Here is a 26936-nt window from a genome sequence, read left to right as displayed (position 1 = left end):
AATCGACTATAATTGTGTTTATAGCGTAACACTAATAAGTTCATCAACTGGGAAGTCTGTAGACACGCTTTTAGCATTATCATCCATCATCCCTTCTGTACACCCATTGGATGCTGTCACTTTATACAATTTCTGCTCCCACTAGAACCCACTTCATGTACTGCAGACATGCACATGTAAATCTTCCATATTGAACCTGGAAAATCATTAAATTGCATGTGCGCCATATTCTGTTTCAGTCTCATGTGCCCCAAAGCAGAAAGTGTAGTGAAGGCATTAAATGGCATGTAGGAGCTTGTACCACTATGAGAAGTATTTTTGCAAAGTTACACGCAGTGTTAAAAGTCGAGTGTTTAATGACGTATGCACAGTTTGTGTAGTGGCTCTACATTCGAGTATCTTACTTGTTCCAGTGGGTCTTTGAGTTGCGATACAGAGCTGGGAACATTATGGGCAGAATCTTCGCTGCGTTGTCGCTGATCAGACTCATGATGTACTCGTTGTTCCAGTAGTATAAAGCTCGCTCTGCCACCTACAGAGAACATTCACACACTTCAGTGACTGGTAGCAACAACGGCTACTGAATTCAGGGTTCTTACAGGTTTCTACAAGTTAAATTTAAGACTTTTTAAGACCTTTATAAGACTACTTAAGACAGAATTTAATGCCCATTTCACAGCCATACTGGTAAAAATTCATGACTACTAGAATTTAGGGAAATTATTCATTGAAGTCATTCCTCAGTGGGGGCTGCAAAGTTAGTGATAATTGGTTCCAAATTTCAATACAAATTGTCAGGTTGGAACAGGTGAAACTAAATCAACGAACGTTACTATCTTTGCAGCTTGGACATTTCCCAGACACACTTAAACACAATACAGTAGGGCTGGGCGATATGGAAAAAAATTATATCACCATCATTCTTTTTCATATCAGATGATATCGATATGTATCACAATATAAATCAAATCACTATTTTTGTCAAGCTTAAATTGTTCATTACTCATAAGTTAGTGTTGAAGACATCAGAAAGATATTTTTGATTTATATATGATTTATTTTCAGATGTTGAATGTGACAGATGCACTGAAGAACATTATTCAACTGTTTCAGATAAATAAAACAGGAACATATATTTAAAACTAAACTAAAAGTCTGACCAGCAGGAAAAAGCTTTCATGTTTAAAAGAGAACACAGACAAAACAGACCATCTTCACCAAACAATGCCAGAGGTGTATACATGGGGGTGCGTTCTGTAACTGTCATAACTGGCATAAACTGAAAATGAAACTTAACATGCTTTGAACGTCTGGCTCCCAGCTTCTATGCCTCTGTTGTACGCCGGAACTGAAATGGTTCGTACAGTGCTTTTCAGTCACCCGAGTTCTCAGTCAAATTTTCTCCTGAGGGAACACTCATTACCTCCCGTTGCAGCCCAAACATTAGCGTGTGTGCTGCAGCTGCTCTTACGCCTGTGCTGTGTGCGTCAACCTAACATGACGCGGCTCTAGTATGATTGATTTGGTGCAGCGCTACTTAATTATGATTGGCTGTTCTTAAGTCTGTCAAAACATGGACGAATGAATTCTATCAAAATTGTATCGAACATGTCTCATATTTCTGTCGAGGAAAAGTTATTTCGCGATATACATTGTTATCATTTTATCGCCCGGCCCTACAATACAACCAACAAGTTTATGGCAACATAATGTAAGACCTACCACATCAAATTTAATAATTTATTAAAGACTTTTCTAGGTATTAAATGCAGATTTGTAAATTCAAGACTTTTTAAGACTCCCCAAGAACCCTGTAAAATAAAACACGGTGATAAAAGGGAAGTTACCTGAAAATGTGGGCTGGACACACACTTGGCCAGCTGTCTGAAGAGCGGCTCTTGCACCTTCACAAACTCGGATGGCTCGATGACGTCCAGGATTTCCTCCAGTTCGTTGAGGAACATCACTTCCTTGGGACTGTGAGTCTTTGGCCAATACTTTAGTAGAGCCATTACCACCTGTAGGGATGATACAGTAATGGTAATACTTAATAGTGCCAAAGGGGTAATTAAGCAACTTAAACACACTATATTTAATTTCTCCCATTAGGGGTCTCCCACTCAAAACAACAAAAAGGTGTAATTTGATGACATTGTGAAAAGTTATTGGGGGCGGCTGTGGCTCAGGTGGTAGAGCGGGTTGTCCAATAACCAAAGGGTTGGCGGTTCAAATCCCGCTCTGTCCTACTCAGTCCATTGTGACCTTGGGCAAGACACTTCACCCTCCCTGCCTCCAGTGCCACCCACTGTATGAATGTGTATGAATGTATGGTGGTGGTTGGAGGGGCCGTAGGTGCAAATTGGCAGCCACGCGTCTGTCAGTCTGCCCCAGGGCAGCTGTGGCTACAAATGTAGTTTATCACCACCAGAGTGTGAATGTGAGAGCAAATGAATAATGGGTCAATAATGTAAAGCGCTTTAGGTGTCTAGAAAAGCGCTATAGAAATCCACTCCATTATATTAATAAAATCGGCCCTTCCCTTCGCTAAGCACAGCCCCTCTAAGTTACTGTTGCTACGCCTGTCAAGCTTTGTCACTATGGCATTCTCAATGTATTGTAGCAAAACTATTGGAAGTTTTTGGGAGCATTTAGCAGAGAGTTCATAGAAAGTACAAAAGGAGCCATCTTCACAGTGTAATGTTAATATTATCAATAAAAATTATGAGGCAGCTTTTGTTGCATGCAGTTGTTAGCAAAGACCGCTGAGCATTTTTTCTGGTCATTTTTTTTTTTTTTACATTTATCTACTAAAAGACCACAAATCATATTGTTTATTTTTTACCTGTTCATTTCAACCTTAACTTAGATGCTTGTGTATCATTTGAGGCTTGTTTCAGGCACAGTTTTTGTTGTTATAGTAATAACTGCATGCTGCACTCGATAAACTAAGCTAGTGTCTTTTTGAGAATAAGACGACTTTTTTAATTGATATTCAGTGAGGCCGGAAAATGAAAGTAGCTCTAAAATGCATATTCCAGTCCTTTCTGGCTACATCTCGCCAATATTTCAGAACTCTTCCTACAAAATTATCTGTGTGTGAAGGAAATTACATTTTATGACACTTTTATGGCTAAAGGATCAGATATAGAAGAGATATTCACAAATTCTCAGACATCATTGAACTAAAATACACACATTTTTATGAGTTTCTATGGTCAGTAATAAACCAAAATTCTCAGTCAGTCTATGTAATAAGCATTGTGGTCCCAGATGTTAAGCTGTCAGTGCCTTTTAGCTTCAGGAAAGAAAAATTTTGACTCTCCTCTAAAACCAAAATACATCTGCTGTCAGACTCACATGTTCCATCATCAATAAATAAACACTCATATAAATATAAATTAGTAGAACATCAGTGTGTCACTATGGACAGTCTTAGCTAGCATCGACTTTAATTGCTGAATGTGTGAATGCTTTAATGTTTCTAGCTGACAAATATGTTTATTCATTATCTGGTCTGGCTTTTCCAAATTGCTGGTACTAGTTCAAAGTGAGAGGAAATTCTGATTTTCTTTTTAAATTCACAACACTTCTTCCCCAAATTCCCCATTTGTGCATCCAAAATTCGCACAAAGGTAGGTGTGCTGTCCGTGTTCCAGCATTTTCCCTAAGACACTCCAAAACCCATGGAAAAACCTTGTAAATCTAACACAGACCTTGTTGTTTTTCATCATTCTATTGTGGAAAGGTTACACCTGTAAGAACATACTGACAGGCAATAATGCAAATGAGTGAAATTTACTTGGTTTTACTTGACATACCGGCTCAGTTAGAGTGCTGTCCTTTTCCAGAAACTGCACAACACAGTAGGCCAGCTGGAAAACACATAAACAAACAGGATCATTAATCTGTCAGAGTGTTTGAATTTATGCAAAAGCATATTATGAAAGCAAGACACACAGGATGCCTGAGGGGAAAACTGGCTAGAACATGCAGAATGACCTGCTGCTCCCATAAACAAACAACAGGTTTGGACAAGCACATTCACAGGATAATGAATGCATAAATCAGTGATGCATGTGTTGTGATTCTTTCTCCTAAGCTGTTTAAAACGCTTTATCAAACCTTCGCCTACACGTTACCTGCGGATGGTAGACACTGAGTGATTTGACTTTGTGCAGAGGCAATAAAACCTTCAACAGAAAAATCTTGTGCTCTTCTTTTAGTGGTAAGGCAAATCCGTTGATTATGCTGCAAAACACAAAAGAATAATAAATAAATGTTAGATAAAAGTATCCAATAACTCATGATTTTACAAGGACAGAATAAATATAAATAGAAGAAGAGCCCTGAATATGAAAACAGTTTAAAAATCACCAGATGCATTCAGTGAACAGGTAACTAACTTTACCTTCCAAGTATTTCCAGTAGTTCTGCTATACCGTTATGGTGCTCTGTCTCATAGATAAACCTGTGAGAGAGAACACAGAATATTCAGTCGAAACACAGTCTTTGTATAGAGCAAAAAACAAAAAGTGAAGCCAAAAAAGCAAGGACAAGTGGGAGACATGCACCCACCTATAGAAAATGTTATTGATCTGTTTTCTTATGTACGCTCTCAGTCCCAGAAACTTTCCATAGATCCTGTGGAGGGTGGTTTTAAGGAAGTCTCTCTCTCTGGGATCTTCGCTGTCAAATAGTTCTAGCAGCTAAAAAGCGAATAAAATACCATGAAATTACAAACCACGTCATTTTGTGAATTTGATTTGATCCTAAATGCTAAGAGTATGTTTATAATATTATATTCTTACCTGCATAACAAATTTCTGGTCAATGTATTTCTTTGCTATGTTCGGCTGAAAGTCAGGTGATTCTAAAAACCTAAGGAAAAATTCATAGACGAGCTGCAACAGAAAGAAACAAAAACAAAAAAAGAATGAATACACAGTAGAAATCTGAGCCCACTGCAGCTTAGGGCATTGCTGTGATTGTTTTTTAACCATGTTCCTACTTCAGTTCTCAAAATGTTCTTGCCTCCTCCTGTGGATATCAAGAGGAAACCTATACCAACAGACCTTGTGATGATTAAATAACTAGAATGTCACCTGAAGGTGTGGCCACGCAGCCTCAAGTGTGGGCTCATCCTCCTCTGGGTCAAACTCTGCTCCGGTAGGGTTGGACGACGGAGGCAATGTTCTGAACATATTCACTGCAAACTGGAAAGAGATGGATAGAAATCAGGGTTCAAACACATTTTTCAAGGTCAAATTCAAGCACTTTTAAAGGTCATTTTCAAATTTTTCCAGCAAAGCCCCTTATCGCTGAGGTAAAATACATATCCAGGCAGGTTTATTTATATAGCACATTTCATGTACAAGACAATTCAAAGTGCTTTACATAAAACATAAAAGCATTACAGCAGGGTGCAGGGAAGTAACAAAAGTCTAGGCATTTAAATAAATAAATAAATAAATAAACAGATACATCTACACAAATACATATACTCATGATTATTTGTTTCACTTTTTATCACAATGATGTACATTGTATTATGCTATAAACATCTAAAATTATGTTTCATAATAGCAAAAAGGTTAGAAATTAAAGAAGAACACAAAGTTTTATCCAAAAAAGGAAAGCCACTAAATGTGTTCTTCAGACACACTTGCACCAAACCAAAGATCCCGACCTGAGAGCACCCGTTAATTTTCTTTTTTGACATAAAGTTTTATTTTTCAACATATATCGCTTTTCTGCCAGTAGCTTTGGCTTGGTATATAACCTGGCAGACTTAATATTAAAAATCAATAAATAAAAGTTATAATTGCAAGCACTAAAACTAAAATTCAAGCACTTTCCAGACCTTGAAAACACAACATTGAAATTCAAGCATTTTCAAGGATTTCCGTACAAACCTTTGATAAATGTCCATTCAACTGGACATCATGCAACTAGAGTTTTGTTTTTGTTACTAAAACATCTTGTTATCAATACATTTCTCCATACAATTATGTATTTCAGTTTTTGAAACAATGCTGGTATCTAGTGGTGAAGTTGCAGACTGTAATTCGACAAATTTCTAAAACTGAATCTGATTATAATGGATGTCAAATAATTATAATTTTATCATTATCTACATGCTGTTTTAGAAATCCCCTAGCTCATTGAGGAAGCCTTCAGACAGTGTGTACAAAACCAGAGCTAATAGCAATAACAGTACAATACTGAGGAAATGTGTTTTTGTTTTGATTTATGCATGACTTGTGGACAGATCGGAACAGTTTGCAATAAACTCAGTTGAGTGGCACTTCCTGTATGCTGCTTTAATTCTAATTTTGTAGGGTCTATTAGGGGAGTGCATTGGCAAGAATCTGGCAATGCGATCCAAATCACAATACGATATATATCACAATATATCACGATACTATTAAAAAGGCGATTTTTTGTTTCTTTTTTTTTTAAATGATTATTTCCTTGAAGAAATGAATTGTACTAGAATTGTGCACAAATACTAAACACATTTTTATTTGATCACAACAGGATCTAATGCTATATCACAAAATGTTCCTGTGTTAAAACTTAAATTATGTTTTACAGACGTTACAGTTTAAGATCCTGTTCAAATGTTCATATTCTAAAAAGTTCATAACTAACATCATAACATTATTTTTGTGCAATCCCAACAAAGGAACTAACATTATTTAATAAAAGAGTGTTAAATAATAATAAATAAAATATAAACAAAAAAGAAAAAAATGAACCTCCACAACATCTGCCTTTGAATAAATACCTAAAAACTTTTAATAATGATACAGTATTGTGAAATGAAATATCACGATATATTGCAGAACCAGTATTTTCTTACACCCCTAGTGTCTATTGGGTCATTTTTGTTGGTTGCCGTGTAAGCAGGTCCATCTAAGTGGCTTTATTTATTTAACAGTCTATTACATCTCTCTGGACTGCTCTTCCACATCAAAAAGTCACAATAGCTATCATGATGTACAGCCCTATAGGCACCTTCACAAATAATATTTTCCCAGAGGTTGATTAATAATGCTAGTATTTACAGAAAAGTGCTAATGTATTCAGATCTTGTGTTAAATAACGTAGAGGCAGAAAGTTATATGATGTCTAATTGGGAAACTGAGCACCACAGAATACATTTAAACAAACGTTGTGATGTCCTTTCTTGAGGTTTCTAAAATATCTTTTTCTTTTGAGGTTAACTTTGTCCTTGCCACAGGCCTCCAAGGCTTTAGCCCACAATAATCCAAGTGTGTTGTGTTTCTGGTCTCTCACAGTGTCAACTGACTCCCCTGTGGGTTGCTGTTCCCTGCCAGGCAGATCATGGGACAGTGCAGGTGGCCTACTAAAACACAAGGAGCCTTGTGTGAAAAGACAGGCTACAAGGTAGATACACTGGGCCGGCTCTGCTGCACGTCAAACCCAGAACGCACTGTGAACATGACTGCGCATTAAATCACAATGGAAACTGCAGATGGAAATGTCATAACTGCAATTACAGCAACTCTGCGGAGAAGATAACCGTTTAATATGTGCGGGAAGAAAAGGGGATCCAACTAGGACTACAGTGTTTTCCTCATGTTTATAGCTCCATTTCTGTATCTGTAATAAGCAAGGACATTCTGTCATCACAGCGGCCAAGTGCGGATTAGATTTGGGTGTCTAACGTTTAACTGGAATAAATGTTAACACAAGTCTTAGAGCACAGACAAAAAATTTAACATTTTTATTTATGACATCTTGCCGAACAGCTTTTGCCAGCAATAAGAACTGAAATGAAATTAAACAAAATACACCTAAGGTACTGAAGGTGGACGGAGATTGGATTTTTAAAGGCTGACAATAATCATAGCTCAGAGCAGCAACAATATGTCAAATCTTTCTATAATTTCATCACACAGAATATTTCAAAGGAATTAATGAATCTGAGTTACTGAGCATCACACTCAGAGTAATTAATTAGTAACTATGGAAGTGAAAATCAAAAAGTTCTTTAATAAAAATCCAAGCAGAAGTCGCCGGTTATGCTTGTTTCTACTTTGCTCTAAACACCTGGAATTCACTGCAGAGGTTTTTATGCTGATCTTGATTTTAACAGCATAATTATGAGGTCATTTTCAATTCCAGTAGTTTACTTTTACAGGGTTCCCACTCTTTCCCTGAAATTATTTTCCAGAACTTTTCTAGGACATTTCAAGCTTCTACAGGGACAAGTTATCACGTCATACACTAATCCATTCCACCCTCATTCTTTGGAAGTGTTCTTTCTGACAGTTCTCACTTGCATTTACCCAGATTGTTTCTGTGTTTATTACTCAGACATTTGATGTGCAGTCTATGGCTATAATTTGTCTATGAAAAATATTTATGACAAATCTATCATAGAATCCTTCATACACACCCACAGATTACAGCGTAGTACTTCATTACATCTTTGTTTCTATATATTGTAGTTATTCTTTTATCTATTTGTTTACCCCTTTGCATTTTATGCATCGTCTGTTTTATCTTGTTGTACAGTGTCCTTGGGTGTCTTGAAAGGCGCTTATAAATAAAGCGTATTATTATTATTATGATGATTAGTAGTAGTCTGACAAACTGGAGTCACAATTCCAAGCTCAACTTTCTCTTCTCTCTTACTTCCTCTCCTTTATTTCCTCTAAAAATATTTGTATATTTTCAATAAATCACTGAAAAACTATTTCCTTTGTTTCATCACAGTTTAGTCAAACAAGGTCACAAGACAGGGGGGATAAATTATTTTCCAGGATAACTTAACCGTTTCCAGGACATTTGACCTTTTCTCTCATTTTCCATATGTTTATCATGCATGTAAAATTGGTCAATCATTTTTCAGGTTTCCCAGGATGTGTGGGAACCCTTTTTTAGCATTGGTTATTTTTTTGTTGTGGCTATAGTTGTGTGTTTTTCTTTTGTTAGCATTCATGTCTGTATCTCTGTGTGTGACACAATTACACTAGAGGGTCTTCCATAAATATATTTTCCATGATTGGTTTAATATACAAATTCCAAAATACTTGTGTGCTCATGATAAGACTGTGTTAGTGTCTATTGCTGCTTTTCAAGCTGTCAGTATCAGCTTGACTCAGCATGACTTCGCTCGATCTGGCCACCAGTACATTGTATTTCCACTGCAGGTAGAGAACTCCCTGCTACTACTGACCCAGCGTAAACAGTCGTGACATCTTCTTCAGCATGACTGCAGCTACAAGCAAGGGAGCAACAGAGGATGAAACTTCAACTGTAAGTCTTAATTACATTAAAGTATATAAGGTTGTTTTTTTCTTTTCGGGTGAAAAAAAGTTTTATAGACTTAAAAACTGTGGTAGAGATTTCTTGCTAGCTTGGCTTTGCAGAACATGATGATTCAAATGACTGTTCTGGTTCAACAATTCTGGATCTACATGACTTAACATCTTGTTTATCATCACTTGGACCCTCTCCGAAGGTACATTTGTGGAAAAAAATGTTGGATGCCCCATGCATTTGTGATATATTGCATTAAGAATAACTCTTAAAGGGGTCATATTTTGCTAAACCCACTAAATAGTCTTTGGTTCATTTATTTGTGTATTTGGATCCTAACAGTTTAAAAAGTTTGAATTTGAACCCTCCAGGTGCCCCAAAGCTATCTTTACATTCATTGTGGGAGAAAAAAAAAAAAAAAAAAATCAAGTGGATTTCTACAACAAGCTTTAATTCCTGCTTAATTTGTTACATTTTATAACTACTTACGTCACACCATTTGCACATATACGGTTAAGACTCCTGACGAACATTTCTCCGAGTACGCCATAATTGTTTATCAGCTGCAGTGGTTGTAGTCCATACTGAAAATATGTCCGAACTTCGAGCCGATTACCTAAAATGTTCAGTTGTTGGTTGTATTAACGAACACAGGGCCAGCGCTCAAAACGACCTTTTTCATGTCATTACTTAGAAATAGGGTTGAAGATGGGCCTGTGGACTTTAATTAACGAAGAATTCAGACCCAAGAATAAATAGCATTTACAGTTAATGCAGACCACAGGAAAATGTTTCAAAATGCATAATTCCATTGAAAAAAGCTAAATATCACTCCTTTAAGCCATTGAACTCTGCTAAGTATTGTTTCATTCCCCAAATCCACATTCTCCCTTCTGCAAGTACTCTGTTTCATCAAGGTCAAAACTAGATGTTTCAGCAAGACAATGAAACACATTCAGGGCATGACATGTTGAAACTGACAAGAATTTAGGGAGTTTTTTTTCTACTAAACAGTAAAGAAAAAATCATTAGCATTTGTTTGTGTCTGTCTGATGCAGCCACACCTTATGACACACAAAAAAAATTTTCCTGCAAATATTTCATGATAATATTTGAGTGTGCAAAATTTTAAGGGTGTCTGAAAACTTTTTTGCCACTATTGTAGTCCTAGAAATAGTATGCGATAGTGGAAACGCCAAAAAGGCTGCGTTGAATCAAGGTGTCAAGCTGATACCGTCACTAGAAAAACAACCATTTATGATCTAGTGTTTTATACTGTTACCGCTGCAGAAGAGTCAGAGGTACTGAAGAACTAAGGAACAAAAATAAGGGTTTCCACAAAAAAAAACCCCAAAAAAACCAAAAACTGACATGTCCTCTACAAAATAGAAAAACAAACAAACAAAAAAGAAACACTTGCCTCTTTGAATCTTACATTGAGAACCTTTAAAGGGGTCATATTTTGCTAAACCCACTTTTATTATCCTTTGGTACATTTATTAGTGTATTTGGACCCTAATGGTTCAAAAAATTTGAATTTGAACCCTCCAGATGCTGCAAAGCTATCTTTATATTCATTTTGGCAAAAATCGAGTGGATTTCTACAACTGGTTTCAATTCCTGCTTAAAGGTGTGGGAGACTTTCGTGATGAATTTTTCATCAGATCTGTAAAACCTCAGTCATAACCTAAGTATCACGAACCTGTAAGTCTTTCTGTGATTACTCACCTGAATCTCTTGCATTACAGTGAACAATTTCGAAGTGCCATCCCCCATAAACAAACCCCGTGTGTTTACATTCCGAGCTGGAAGGTAACTCAGGCATCTTCAGAATTTTTTTGTTGCGACGTGCATTGTGGGAAACGGAGGCTCGTGCTGCCGCTGCAGGGAGGTTCGTGCAGCCGCCTGCAGCGGCAACACGAGCCTCCATTTCCCACAATGCAAAGGTTTGTTTACACTTCGAAATTGTTCACCGTAATGCAAGAGATTCAGGTGAGCAATCACAGAAAGACTTGCAGATTCATGATACTTGGGCTATGGCTGAGGTTTTACAGATTTGATGAAAAATTCATCACGAAAGTCTCCCGCACCTTTAATTTTTTACGTCTATAATGAGTTACGTCATGATATTTGCACAAATAAGGTCAAGACTTCCGACGAACATTTCTCCGAGTACGCCATAATTGTTTGTCAGCAGCAGTGATTGTGGTCCATACTGAAAATATGTCCAAACTTCAAGCCGATTACCTAAAATGTTCAGTTGTTGGTTGAATTAACGAACACAAGTGGGTGAACGGGACAGCAAGCACAGTCAACCTGGAGGAGGTGGGGTGTGCAGTGGCTCATGTGCATTTAAAGGTCCAGTGCTCAAAACGACCTTTCTGGTGTCATTACTCAGAAATAGGGTTGAAGATGGACCTATGGAGTTGAATTAATGAAGAATTCAGACCCAACCATAGCATTTACAGTTTATGTAGACCCCAGGGAAATGTTTGAAAATGCATAATTCCATTTTAAAAAGCAAAATATCACTCCTTTAAATAAGTTTAAGTTTATACTTCTTCCTACTCCTTTTCGACCAAGCAAAATTCAGACCTGCACGTACTTGAAGATGGATTCTGTTCATTTAAATGTTATTTTGTTTTAATTTACTTCATTTTGTTTTATTTCATTTCTTTGCATGTTTGAAATAAATAAATAAATAAATAAAAAATAAATAAGTACAGGTTGAAACGTGAGAAAACTAACCAGAAGCTTGCAAGGCTCACTGACATTTTTGCTAAATTTCAGTAATAAGTCAGGTCTTGCTGTTTATCAGTAGTTTGTAAGTTGTCATATAGATGCCACTACTCACCATGTGCACCACCTCCGGGTAGATGGGCTCTGTGATGACATTCCTGTTGTGGGTGATGTACTCCACCATTTCGCTCAGCGCCGCCCGCTTCACTTCCTTCCATTTCAGGTCGCTCAGCGGGTCGGACAGGAAGTCAAAAAGAACACAGCACTGTCGTAGCTTCTGGATGAAGAGCTTCTCCTGCTCCGCTGGGGCCACATCTGAGGAGGAAGAGATGGGGAAAAAAAACGTGAGATGGGTGAAGGAGAAACAAAGCAAACAAGAGTCCAGGGACACCTGAAGAAGAGCTGAACATGTAACAAGACTACAAAGTGATGATGAAATAAGCAAGTCTGAGAATATAAGAGAGCGGAGCCACGTTCAAAGAGCGTGGGGGTCGAAAGAGAAAGGCGGGGGCGGTCTAACTGTCAAGGACGACAGTTAAAACAGTTATGTGATGGAAAAGAAATATGAGGCATCATGGGAATGATGAAGAACAGCAAATGAGTCATGTCGACTAAAGTGCACTGAATGAAAAGCTGAGATGGTTCGAGCCCACGGCGAGGACAACAGGGATAAGCGGAGGAGGAGGAGGAGGAGGATGATAAAGGATTTGGGAACTGGGTGAATGGTCAGATTGTGCCCATCTGACATGTACACTTCAAATGTGTCCACAGCAGTTTGGGGAGTTTCTGTTCCACTTCACCTCCACTCAAGAGTAAGGGCTTGTAAACAAACAATCCGTGACCGAGTCGACACTTCACACATGACGACACAAAAAGGAAATGACACTTTTGGGAAGCCTAAATTCATACGTGCCCATGCAGTGCAGTAATAACACACAGTGAAACCATAATTATGTAGTTCTGTGACAACTTTGATGCAGCATGTTTATGTCTCTCTTATGTCAAGTGTTACTCGTCAAGTTTAAAAGCAAAATGTTGTCAACAAGTCAACAAGTACTTTTACTCGAGTACTTAACACAAATTTGAGGTAGTATAGAGTATTTCCATTGTATTCTACATCATACTTGTACTCCACTACAGCTCAGAGGTAAATATTGTAGTTTTTAATCTACTACACTTGTCTAAAACCTTCAGTTACTTTTCAGAGTAGAATTGTTTTCCTTCTTTTCCTGTTAAGAGAAACCACATACCTACAAATGTATGACAGTGAATATTTCTGATGAATTAAAGAATGGAGTGTGTGTTTGTGGGGCAAGATTCTGTAGCTAACTAAACTATTTAAAACATGCATGCATTGTAACAGATATATTTTGGAGCACTAAAAATATGCCTGGAAGAAGGATTTGGACACTTTGAATTCAGGTGGACTGGGCCCCAAAATGAGCACAACAAATGTCATAAAATGATTTTATATTGCAATAAATATCATTCCTACAAAGTAGGGCTGCACGATTTTGGCAAAAAAAAAAAAAAAATCCCGATTTTTTCCTCTAAAAACTCGATTTTCGATTTCGATTTTTGGGTATAACTAGAAAAGGCAACAGCAGTCAACATGTCGTTTTCGTGAGCAGCCCACAATGCAAGCCACTGCTCTGACCTCAAAGCTGTGATGGGATCACGTGATGAACCTACAGTTTTGTTTTGTTTTTTCTCTTCATTAAATCTTTGAAATGAAGTAGAGTACACAAACAATGTATACAACAAGAAAATAACATAAGTTTGTCAGGGGGAATACACTATAAGAAAATGTCCAAATCAGAGCAAATACTGATAGTTGTTACAACCTTTTTGTTTCCACATTTATCTAACAGCTTTAAATAAATTTCAACATCTTACAAAACATAAATAATATTTGGTTTTGTGTTACAGAACTTACATTTGTGAATGAAAAATTTAGCAAGTAAGAGGACTAAATTAATTATTAAAAAAAAAAAAGTTTTTTTTTCTTTCTTTTCTGGGTATCTGGCCCACAGAAGTGATACCAGTGTCAGTCAGTGACAGGCATCAGTTGTGCGTGTGTGCGTGGACCAGGTTAATATGAGTGTTCCCCATGCGGTTCTATTTAAATTGGGGGATCCGTGCGTGGAATAGACCGACCCAGGACACACTGGAGGGATTCTATCCCTGGAGCTGGTGGATGTGTGTGGGCACAGGGCTGTGTGGGCTCCTCTGCTGAGGCTGATGACCCCGAGACCCGGACCCGGTTCGGAAGAAGACAGTACGGTACGGATCCGGGACAACGGAAGATGAGTGATCCGCTTGCAGTTATATTTCAATTGCGGGATCCGTGCGTGAAGCCACGGCTTATATTGGTATAAGTACTGCGGGTTCATGAACAGATTAAAGTCCGGTCATTACACAGACTTCTGTGACAGACCGCTGTCACAGGAAGAGCCCACGGTAGCCCGCGGGCACGCGGAGGCGTGCGGCCCGGAGGCATGAGAGAGATGAAATCGATTTTACGATTTCCCTTTTTTAAAAATTGTCCTAATTAAAAAATCCGATTTCGATTTAAAATCGATTAATCGTGCAGCCCTACTACAAAGGTTATTATTTTGTCTTTATGGTTAAATTTTATTACATTTACATCTCTGGTTAAAAATGCCTCAGAGTCTGCTTTTACTTAATTTTAAACCACTAGTTCAACTCATTTTTTCCTCACTAATAAAACAAACAAAAAAAACCTTACTCTACACATTTTTCGTCATATTTCAGATCAATGATTCTCACCAGAGACAGATGTCACAAACACGTTCTTAAAAAAATCAAACACTGATGAATATTAAACTACACAGCAGTAAATAAAGTATTTCTAATAAAGTCACCCATAAATGTCTAATAAAACAAACATACGCATGACTTTAGTGGAAATATTCAGTCAAAATGATCAAATATAAGATTATAACACATTTTACTACCCAATGACTTACTTTTTGTTGATGTAATTAGATACTTTTGCTTGAGTAAGGTTGTAGATGCAGAACTTTAAAGTATTTTCAGTGTAATATTGGTACTTTTACTTAAGCAAACAGTCTGAATTCTGAACAGTCTGATTATTTTCTGAAAGGGCAGCCTATAACTGTTATGGTTTAATATGATGGTATGATCTAATCATCTGCAACATGTAAAAGAGGTTCAGTTTAAGTTTTTAAAGCCTGAAAACATAAGCAAAACAAGTTTGCACATATTTCACAATTATTATCCTCTGTTAAAAGAGATTTCTGGAGACAGCCCCACCTTTGGCACTGCACTTTTTTGCCACTCAGGTAAAACTGAAGTAAGGTGTTAGGATTCAGTTAGCGTGACTTTGCTTTATAGCCTCACCTCCCTTTTTAATCCCCAACTGAGGAGCAGTCATGTTTTAGAAAGACTGTACTGAAACTTCTGATAACCTCCCCTAACTGACTGACCTGAATCTGCTGCGCCTGGAACCGAACATGCAAGCTCCTCGGCTGCTGAACTCAGGTGTGTGGATTTGTTAAATGGACTGAAACGGCCGCAACATAAATGTGACATTGGAAAAAGACGTCCTCGTTTGGACACTAATGATTAGCGATGCATCAACAAAGACGATTTACATTAGGGGTATGCGATACGATCAAACTCCCACATCCTGATGTAGGTTATTTCCTTTAGTATCCAGATAACACACATCAGAGTTTATTCATATCACAATAGCTTCTAACAACGACCACATGAAAAGGTCTGTTTCTTAAATATGTTGTATTAGCATAGTCTAAAAATAACAGGTACTGACTCATATTTGATCATTTTCCCCATTTAAAGCCATTGTGAAATTACTCAGTGATGCATAAACCATACATACCATATGCAAATACATTGAAAATATGTAAATAATATTTAAATTTATATAAATACTTCTTATTTCCCTTATATTTCATGTTTTGCAAGTGTATATTTTCTGTCTTTGCTGCACTTTATTTTTGTATTTGCTCATATCAACATAGAAATTTCCTCAAATTTTGGTGGGATTAATAAAATCTATCGTAATATCTTATACGATAAACCATGCAAACGACTGAGCCTGGGTTATTTTTCTCCCTCCAAACTTATTACCATTGGTCTTGTGTAGGCTATACAATAAGTGGGTGATGTTTAAGTCTGCTGTGGGGACAACTCTGTGGAATAATTTGCTGTTTTCTAGTCCGTGTCAGACATTTTCATACTGAAACCATTTACACGTGACAGAAGTAGTTGTCTTTAAAGTACAAGCTCCTCATTTTGTCTCAGCTTGTCAGAGTCCTTCTCGAGTTTGAAATTACCATGTTGCGTGTCACGCATGTGTACATTTCCTGCCTACATCCGTACCGTGTGGATGAACACTGTCTAGATGACAAATATTGTCATAGAGTATGATTTCTGACAGCAAAATGAACATAATATGAATCGCCAGATGTTTTTCTACCATTAACAGACGGACTATGGAATCTATAGTCGATTTACCCTGAGCTGTTGTTGTATTTTCAACTAAAACTAAATGTGTACGGAATCCCACAAAGTAAAATGCAAGGATGTGAGGTGCTGTATTGACTATTAAACCTTTATCAGTCTTCCGTGAAAAACGCACACTGAATATCCATGGTTTGTGATGGTAATAAATCACACTCACAGCAAAAACAGCTCCATATTTACTAATCTGTGAAGGGTGTGGTATTAACAATAGGATGGCACCGAGGCTCAGGGGCTGTCTGCCCGTTAAAGGGACATTCATCAAGATCAATGTCGGAGATCAGATATGCACAGGGCATACTATACGTCAAAGGAAAAGAAAAAACATGGATCTCATTCCTCTTTCATGAATGTACTGCAACCTGTGGGCAGAACGCTTCCAATTACAGAGATAACTAAATAAGGTTGCAAGACAAATTATGATTAATGAAAGTAGCTCAGGGTTGTATGAGGAAGAGGCACAAATATCATGCAACTGATTAAAGGTGAAGCGAGGACTGCAAACTGCAAACGTGATACGGATACACTGGTCCTGTTTGTTCATGCCCCAATTTCAGTGAATGTACGCGAAGGGTGACAAAGACCATAAGGTAGAATAGAGTAGAGCGCGCACACACAAATGCAGACACACTGACATTCTTCCAAACAGGCTGATTCTAGGTAAGAGGAGAGATTTCCTATTCAGACATAATGGAGACTTGGCTTGGACACATGCACACACATAGACACACTTCTGCAGTGTCAGTTCCAAGACTGCCAATTTATCTTGATGGCAGTGAGAGGTTGGGAATTCCACAGACAGGAGGCTAAATGTGTGAGCTGCCATTATCAGTCATTTCCATAGAGATTTGACAGCCAACAGTGCTGTCACTGTCACAAAAAAAAAAAAAAAAAAAAAACTGTGTTCCTGATTAAGAACACATAAGTGAGAGGTTCATTCAAGACATTTATCGCTTTTATGTGCCAGTATCAGATTGAAATAATTTCTTTATACGGACATAACATGGTACAGAATGAGTCCTGTTATGACATGAATCGTTTCAGGTCAACAGGTGCACCAGTTCAGCCCCAGAGGGTGAGTTAAATAACTAGAACAGCAAGTAAACAGATCGGATTAGGGTTTAGTTATTAGTATTTCGTATATTTCAACACCAACTCTTAAGTGAATCCTCTTTTGTTTTGGCAAAGTGTATGCAGAACACCAAACCTCTGAAAGCTTTTAACTCTAAATGTCACACTGAGTATTTTGGATTTTTCTGTTTATGTATTGCATCTGTAGATTGCTGGAGTATGTGTATTGCACAAGTGTGTCTGCATTTTTGCTAAAATCCAACATGTCTGCATCTTGTATTTTTATACTGATGTTCATTCAAATGCATTATCCTATAATTTACGTAGTGTGGGACAGTCGATTAGATGCACTTTCACAATTGTGACAGCTAAAACAAGAGATGCAACATATTCAACTCAACAAATAAAATATTGTTTGATGCCAAAAGTATTAAGATAGCGCTGTGCAGAGTATATTGAAACTTTGTGTAACCTTCATAACAGTTTTATCTTTACAAAAAGCAGTCTGAAGTAATAGTTGTGCATGCTTCTGTGCTTACATTGTCTTAGCTAACGACATTTGTAAGATAACAGTAATGGTAACTGGTGTTGCATAATGTTACTCCAGTAGAAGAGTAGAGGAGAGGCTTTGGAGACTTGGCATGCAGATTTCAGGGGATAAATCAACCTCGAGAAAGAAACCAGTGTGCAGGTTACTCTCATGGCTCTACACAGGTGAGAGCAACAATACTTTAAAAAACTGTTTGCTAATGTCACAACACAAAACGTAAGCATGCATTAAACTTTCATACTGAATCTTCAATACCATTTTCCAACACAGAGGATATTGCATGATCTTGCAGGAACAAGTAAATCTTTCTCTATTCAAAACCTGCATCAAATACATAATGTCTTTAAACTATGTTTCTATTCCATGCACTCCAGACTCGTACAATAAGCCACATAAAAGGCCTTTATAGCGGTCCACACATGTGATGAACTGTGATGTAGAATCAAAAATGAAGTCCCGGTCCTGCCACCAAGCACTTAACCGGTATGAAGTAACAAATTCTGTATTTGTCCTGGTGGCAGTGGAACATGACGCAGGACTGGAATGTGTCGCCATCCCTAGTACTCTGACCGTGTCAGACTTGCATTGCTCCCATTACATAAGTCTGTCTGCGTGTGTTATAAAGTTTCTGTACAGTCCTAAAATACCCAGAGGGTTGTTGTGTAACAGATAAAGGCCCAGTGTTGTGATTCCAAAATTGATGTTAACCACAATGTGACTTCTATTAATGTAACACATAGAATAGCCTTGGGAGAAAACAAGCATGCGCCTGAACACACACGAGTGTGGCGTCTTAACAGAGAACAGAGGAAAGATTTATCTTAATTCCCCCTGTAAGAAAGATAATAAATAACTGGAGTCACATTGGAAACTCTCTACTTTTTCTCTGTAAATGGGTCAAATGAACAGCTGCTAGTCTGAGTTCAGATTGGTTTGGCAATCTGCTCTATTGACAGAATGTTATGATCAATGTAAACATTGACTGATACTATTTATAGATATATAGAGGGACAATGTGTTCATGTTTTAAAAGGCATGTGGGTAGCTGCAACTAGTTTGACTACATTCATTCGAGCGGTTATGGATTTTGGAAGCACAGCACGCAACACCTGACAATGCATCCAGTATACAGACTGTATAGTACAGTGTACTGTGGTGTCTGCAAATGGTTAAAAAGAATGCATCATTGCCACATTTGAGGCTCATTCATAGTTGCAATTACAGGCCCCCTTGTGACTAATAACAGCGAGAAGTACTTTGCAGTGCTTGTTATTAAGATGCTGTCTTCAATCTCAAAGAAACAGACAGGGAGGAAATGAGAATCAGAGGCCCTGTGGACACTTGGTGCTAAATTGCATTGTGAGTGACACATTTCGTCTCCCAAAATGTATGATTATATGAAGACAGCTCTGAATAAATACAGACAGGAAGGTACTCAAGAGATGCACACTTCGATGTGCTGCCACATTCAGAGGTAGGAGTGATTCTTACGTCCACACAGGTAATGAAGTGTGAACAACAGCTGGTTTATAGAGATGCTAAAAAGAAAAAGAGCACAAGTGTACATATTAGACGGAGATTAAAAACTTTATCAGGACCCAGGCCCAGCTTGTAAAGCTCTACAAACATGGCATTTGGCCTGAACAGGGTCATAATTATAAACACAGGCACTGAGAGAGAAAAGAGAAAGCGACAGAGAGAGTCTGATTGTTCCCTAACACTGAGTTGTCATTCAAGGCAGTGGACTGTGTGGCTCAATAGAGTGTAATCAATAACTGCCTGAGGCTTCATCTAATGCTGGGCTGCACCAGAGTACAGTGGTAACAGGCTGGGCCTTTCAAACATGACTGGGTACATTGTACACACATTAAGAGGCCAAGCTAGACGTTGTATTGCTAAAACATTTACCTCTCTGCTCTGACAAAGGCAGCTGAGGTCATATTGTTAGCAGGCTATGCACTTCACAGACACATTCGGAGGCTTGTGTCATGTTTTCAGTCAAGTCTTGTTTGTCGTCTCCCGAAGGTGGCTGTGCATGTCGCTCACAGTGAGGAGGCTAACAAGGGAAAAGGGTGGGTAGACTGAGCAGGGGGCTGCTGCAGAGCTGTGGCTGTCTACTGCCTACACACTATGACCAATTTGCGCCCAGATGAACTGGAGTGTGACAAAAATGCTAGGCCGGCAGGAACTGTAAAGGACGGAAGCGGAGGAAGACACTGGGGTAGACAGGATATACAACAACCATGACCCTGGAGCTTTGCTGTTAGCTTCACAATGACCATTACCTGGATGTATAAATATGTAAACACACAATTACGATCCTAAAAAACTAAGAAGACCCTTCCCTAGGCTATGACCTCACTTCCTTTGACATCACTAGCTTGGCGGGGGGATGGGCACAGAGCAGCTAGCTAGTAAAACCAGATTTTTATGTAGCTCCCGTGCCTCACAGCTATGCACACACACCTAACAAACAACTGTTTTCCACTTCCCCTTCAAAGGCAACACAGCCGCTTTCCAAAACACACAAAATGGTGATGTTATCCGAGACGTCTGAATGCTGACTAACCAAGCAGTAACCAGTGGAGGGGAACAGGAGCACAGAAACACTCATCTCCCTCTCTCCCCTTAATTCCCTAGGACAATACAGGAAGAATAATAGGTCCACACGTACCTCTGAAGTGCATTAGAGCCACCGGCTGAAAAGGCCCATTGGAATTAGGTGCATCCACAACCATCCTGTCTCCAGTTTTATTGCATGTCAACATCTAAATCTCAACCAGGAAGGCGATCCACTCAGGGCGAGAGGCCAGCCTCCATTTTAGCACAAAAGCAGATCAGAAAATGAAGCTCTCTGCTGCTGGAGGGAACTGGCTAGTTAGTGATGTAAGCAGCAAGGGAGGGAGCTGATTGGCTGAGCCCGGGTAGCTCTGGACCAATGAGAGACGAGGCTGTTGGGAAGAAGGGACGCTGATTGGCTGAGGCGGAACACAAGAGGCGGGACTTGCTTTGGAATTTTTAGTCTAAGCTCCTCCTCCTCACTTGGTCTCTGGTGACACTCTGCAAAGTAGGCCCTGCTACAGATCTAAGATCAGATTGCCTTAAGTCTGTTCCAGTGTTGAACCATTAGCAGGGTTTTTGGTATAATCTGACTTAGGATAAGCAGCTGGGAATAACTAATTCAGAGTGTGGATTTAGAGAGAGAGAGAGAGAGAGGGGCCCCGGCTGGAGCTTCAAAGTCTTTCATTGTTTCCTCCTGTCATCTCTGCTTGGTTCTTTATCAAAGGGAGGTGGAGGAGAGGGTCAGAAGGAGTCTGAAATCTGTGGATTCAATGAGGAGCACAAGGAGACAGACAGAAACCACATGAGGGCCTGAGAACAGGACTTTGGGGACTAGACTCCAGCACCACAGGGGAAAAAGCCACAGAAACTCAGTGGAAGCTCTCTATACAGCATACACAATGTGAAAGCCCATAGTAGAGCAAGAATTCAGACCAGTAATTTGAGGAAAAGTGATAAAACTGCAATGTTACATCTCCCCCAAAACAGTCCTGCATTAGAAAGTACAGGGTGACACAAAAAAACGGGAACTTTTTAACAATACAATAAAACCAAGAGTGATGGAAGAAAAATATTTTATTCATAGTAATTGAAACCTTAAAACATGCCATTTAAGAGACAATGATGGAATTTTCATTTTTTAAAAATTACTTCCTGTACGAATGCATTCTTGAAATCTGCTGTTGAGATTCCTCATTGACCGCTGCAACATCTCAGCTGGGATACTGTGAATTTCATCCTGAATTCTCTGTTTTAACTCATCCAGAGTTCTTGGTCGAGTCGTGTACACTTTACTCTTGAGATAGCCCCACAAGAAAAAATCACAAACGGACAAATCTGGCGATCTAGGGGGCCAGGGAACGTTACCGAATCTTGAGATCATACGGTTACCGAACAATTCTCGCACAGCCGCCAATGGTTACTAAACTGGGGGTGTGTTTACTTGCTCAAGGTCACTGTTTCGCAGTGCTGCCACTTGCTCATGTCTGCCAATACGCACTTCAAAAATTCCTGTTTTTTTGGGTCACCCTGTAATTTTAAAAAAAATGAAAATTCCCTCATTGTTTCTTAAATGGCATGTTTTAAGGTTTCAATTACTATGAATAAAATATTTTTCTTCCATCACTCTTGGTTTTATTGGATTGTTAAAAAGTTCCCGTTTTTTTGTGTCACCCTGTATAACCAAAAGTAAAAGAATTTGAGGAAAGCCAAGTTTCTGTCTTTCCTAGTGATGGGACTTTTAGCTCTTTGAAGGGAGCTGTTCACTGAAAAGAGCCGTTCAAAAGACTGGCTCTTTTATGTTTTTTGCATTATTTTGAAATACCAATGCTTTAATGATTAACCCTTTCATGCATAAGTCACTACCGTGGACAGTTATTTTCCAGCTGTTCTCTTGTATATTCATGGGTTTTGTTGTTTTAGTTCCATATCAGCCAACACAGTGGACACTTACGCTCCATCTCATACCCTGACATTCACACCATTACTGTAACTTTGCTGTTCTTGATAAACCTGATCTGCAGTAACATGTTTTAGTGTAAATCAATTGTTATTTGTTAGACAAGAAGGTTTATTTTTGCATATTATCTCCATGAAGTGAGTAATTACTAGCATTAGAATATGTTAAAATGTGAGAAGACATCAGATTAGCAGCATTAAAAATGTTTTTATTTCATTGTTTTCATATCACTTTCTGATATTGGGTTTCAAACACGTTTCTTTTCTTCAAAAATTAAATGCATGGATATTTTTGTAACTCCACAGAAAAAAAAAAAAACTTGATCACGTTGTTTCTTTTCATGCCTAAGGAGGAATAAAAACACTGAAGAAAAAAAATCTTGACTAAGGTTCTCACAATTCATGCATGAAAGGGTCAAATAGGCTACATGTGATGATTGACATTACATTTTAAAGGTGTTTAATTGGCGCGGCAGTAAATATTATCTAAATATCAGTATCTAAGAGGAAAAAACACCTCAGATGTTTTAGGTCCAATATCTAATATCAGTAAATATTTCCCTGGATCTTCACAGGTTTTCCTAAGATCATCTCTGGACCTGCTGCTGTGGTCCTGCCTCTCTGCACCTTTATCGTCATCACTCACTTATCCATATAGTTACAATAGTGTTTATTATACTGTCTATACATGTTCTAGTTCAGTTATCTGTGCATGTGTCTCCCCCTACCTGCCCCCTCTCCCCCAGTCTCTCTATCTCTATCACTTTCTCTTTTCTCCTTCTTTACTTTCTCTCTTTAACCCCAACTGGCCAAGGCAGACGGCCATCCTTCAGGAGTCTGGGTCTGCTCAAGGTTTCAGCCTGTTAAAGGGAAGTTTTTCCTTGCCACTGTCACCATTCATAAGTGTTTGCTCCTGGAGGATTCTGTTGGGTTTCTGTAAATTGGCTTAAAATTTGATTTGATTTGATCTATCTCCCCTTTATGTGAAGCACTTTGTAACATGTTGTTTTAAAAAGTGCTATATAAATATAAATATAAATAAATAAAATAAATAAATAAATAAAATAAATATCTTACCGTAAAAAAGAATAGTTAGTTCAAATGTGTGGGCTAAATACATGACATGAGAGGTGACATTGGGCAAATGCTGGACTTTGACAAAAAAACATCCCAGTACATTATGTGGACTAGTCTGTAGCCTAAAAATGAAGAAGAAAATAAAACATTTTCTTGTTACATTTTTCCTTGGCTCATTACTCACAGGTGGTCACTCACTCACTCTCGAACTTTTCTCCGATTTCGACCAGTCTTCCAGCTCCGCCTCCTTGAGTATGCTCACGCTTCAAACTGTTGTTTTTTTGCTAACTTCTTGCCATGAGACATGCGCAGTTCGCAAGCACTCTTTTTTTTCCTGCTCAAACATTCTCCTACGGCCCAATGCCTCCCCAGTGACGCTAAATTGACAGGCAATCGGACACTCCCTCCTTAAAAAAAAAAAAAAAATGAACGGCTCTTTACAAAGACTCTGTTCCCATCGTTCATTTCAAAGAGCCGTTCAAAAGATTCGATTCGTTCGTGAACGTCACATCACTAGTCTTTCCTCAAATTCCTTGTTTCTTGGAAATGAGTCTCATTTTATCTGAAAAAGAAAAACAACCAAGTCAAACATGCTTTTCATTAGAACAGTAATCTAATTTTCATGTATCTGACCTCGTCTTAATAAGATATTCTGTCTAATATTGGACTAGATTTAGCAATAAGATAAACAATGGCTTGTGTAATATTCAGGCAGAGAACCATATTTATTTATTCTTAGAGGGACAACTTGTACAGCTCCTCAGTTAAAAACATTAAAACCGTCTTAAAGAAATATACTTTTATTGCTTGTAATTGCCACATCTTGCTAAATTGTGTTTACTTTTCTAGTTTTAAGGCCCATTATGACCTTTTAGTGACAGGTTTAAAGAAAAGCCATGCAAAATGCACACTACAAACAAAAACTTAAGGATATTTTTAATTTTTGGGGTATTTTTTTTTTTATTTGGGATTCTTGCACAGTGCTTTTTACTTTTTTGTGTGTGAATTGAAACACATTTTTTTAATGACCAGACAGTTTTATTTACAAATGGCAAAAATGACAAAAAAATGACCCAAAAAAAAGAAGAAATATCCTTAATTTTTTTGTTTGTAGTGTACAGAGTATATTGTAAGATGTTTTTTTTTTTTTAAATACCCAAGAATTTGGTTATAGTGAAGAATAATTGGCTTGTCTCTACTTTTGTAAATAGTTTAGATGAGTTTATTTATTTGTTCCTTTCATGAAAGTGGATGACAGAATTTATGCATAAATGTTCAGTACATTTTCAAATCAACACCTCCATGACTGGAAAGGAGCAGCGAGAAGAAAACATTTCTTATATTTGTCTGCCCCCCAAATTTAACAATTAACAGAAAAAAAAAAAGGTCAGCCTTCACCTACAACTGATTTTCAACAGCCTACACCAACAACATTCTGATTATAACAGAAACAAAACAAACAAACAAAAAAACACACAAATTTACAAGCTCAAAATACAGAAGACATAGTGTGAAATTCAGTGGTGGGGAAAGTATCCGGCTACTGTTAGTGTTAACAGTGTTGCATCTTGTTATTGCTGGAGGTGGAGTCAGTCTGAACTACTTCTCCAGTTTTATTTACAAGGACTGTGGGTAAATCTAAGAAGGCATCACATGTTTAACGAGAGAAGAAAGAAGAAAAACAAGGTTCTGATACACAATTCTATATTTAGTTCATTTCTGTTCATAATATTGGATTTTTTTGATGAGACTGAATGATTCTGAGGAGTTTAGAGCAAAAAACAATCACTATTTAGTAAAACTTGTAGATATTTTAGTATCATGTGTTGTGTCAGATCTTCACCTGAAAAGTAAAGTAAGTAAAGAAAATGTAGTGGATTAAAAAATATATAATGCAACATAACATGGAAGTACTCAAGTAAAGTGCATGAACCTTAAATGTACTTAGGGGCAGCAGTAAAAGTGTTTATAATGATACTGAGAATATTTATTTTTATTAGTTACACTATAACAGTCTATTATCCACACTATGAAATTATTTAACAAGGGGTATAATGACATAAAATATGTTGTTAAAGAGTAAAATTAAGCCTTTAGTGGTTTGATTTAAGGTATTTAATTTCTTTCCTCACACTAAACTACAAGACAGACTGTGCTGTATTTAAATATTCTGAGGGGTGCACAAGCAACATGTGCTGCTAAAGTAGCTGTAAACAGGAAATTAAAGCAAGAAAACAGAAAATTAAATGTCTCCATACAAGGCAGGAAACTGTTACAGAACTGCAATATCCACTGACTGGAATTATAAAGAAATAAACAGGGAATATACTGTTGTATGTCACATTTTGGATTACATCTATGTTTTTTTTTAAACTGCATTAACCCATAAAGACCCAAACATTCACTGTCGACCAAAAGCATCTACTGATCTAAACTCCTGATCCACTAATCCTATCAATACATGTAAATAATTGGTGTAAAATACAGTTTGTCATCTTTTCATGGTCATCAGATATGACCCATTTGGACGTTCAGAGGCTCTGTAGTTACCACGGAAACACTGTCATCTTCTACAACATTGATTCACCAGTAAAACCCATGGAGTTGGATCAATGACAGTGGATGGAGACACTGGGTTTATGTTCAGTTAATGATAGATTGGACTGAAAAAGTCACTATTTCTTCAGTTTTTTTTTTCTGTTTTGATACAAAAACCTTTGACTTTACTCTGAGCTTTTATGAACATTTACATGACAGTCAATTAAACATAGGGAAATACATGATTTCCACTGGAAAAATAAATGCAAAATTCACAGGATAATATTATAATAAATGCTGATAAACCACTTAGGAAAGGTTAAATATAGAGAAAAATTCATTTAGTAACTGCCACAAAAGTCACACCGGGTCCTTATGGGTTAAAGGTTCATGAAAACTCAAAGGGTACAATATCAAAACAGAGAAAACTGAAGAAAAAGTGACTTTTTCAGCAAAGATATCAATAACTGATCATAAAAACAAGCATCTACAACCACTGTGATTTGTTAAACTCCATGGGTTTTTCTTGTGTTATAGAAGATGGTATCTATCTATCTATCTATCTATCTATCTATCTATCTATCTATCTATCTATCTATCTATCTATCTATCTATCTATCTA

The 26936-nt window shown here is 37.7% G+C and overlaps 1 protein-coding gene across 4 annotated transcripts in view; it reads right to left on the bottom strand.

Moving 5' to 3' along the window:
- ppp2r5ca (protein phosphatase 2, regulatory subunit B', gamma a) overlaps positions 1–26936 on the bottom strand; it is a 60467-nt gene that overhangs the window by 10252 nt on the left and 23279 nt on the right. For 2 of the 4 annotated variants that reach the window (XM_030126709.1, XM_030126710.1), the window contains exons 4-12: positions 12146–12345; positions 5103–5213; positions 4809–4901; positions 4576–4706; positions 4409–4468; positions 4140–4248; positions 3819–3872; positions 1848–2018; positions 405–532 (exon numbers count right to left, since the gene is read on the bottom strand). In XM_030126709.1, the coding sequence (XP_029982569.1) occupies positions 405–532; positions 1848–2018; positions 3819–3872; positions 4140–4248; positions 4409–4468; positions 4576–4706; positions 4809–4901; positions 5103–5213; positions 12146–12345 (1057 nt within the window). Of the gene's footprint in view, positions 1–404; positions 533–1847; positions 2019–3818; positions 3873–4139; positions 4249–4408; positions 4469–4575; positions 4707–4808; positions 4902–5102; positions 5214–12145; positions 12346–20855; positions 21043–26936 lie in introns of those variants that run through there. The other 2 variants (XM_030126712.1, XM_030126713.1) reach the window with 2 other exon arrangements.

This window comes from Sphaeramia orbicularis, chromosome 22 (assembly GCF_902148855.1).
Source record: "Sphaeramia orbicularis chromosome 22, fSphaOr1.1, whole genome shotgun sequence".
NCBI lineage: Eukaryota > Metazoa > Chordata > Actinopteri > Kurtiformes > Apogonidae > Sphaeramia > Sphaeramia orbicularis.
This window is presented reverse-complemented; position numbering and strand designations above follow the sequence as displayed.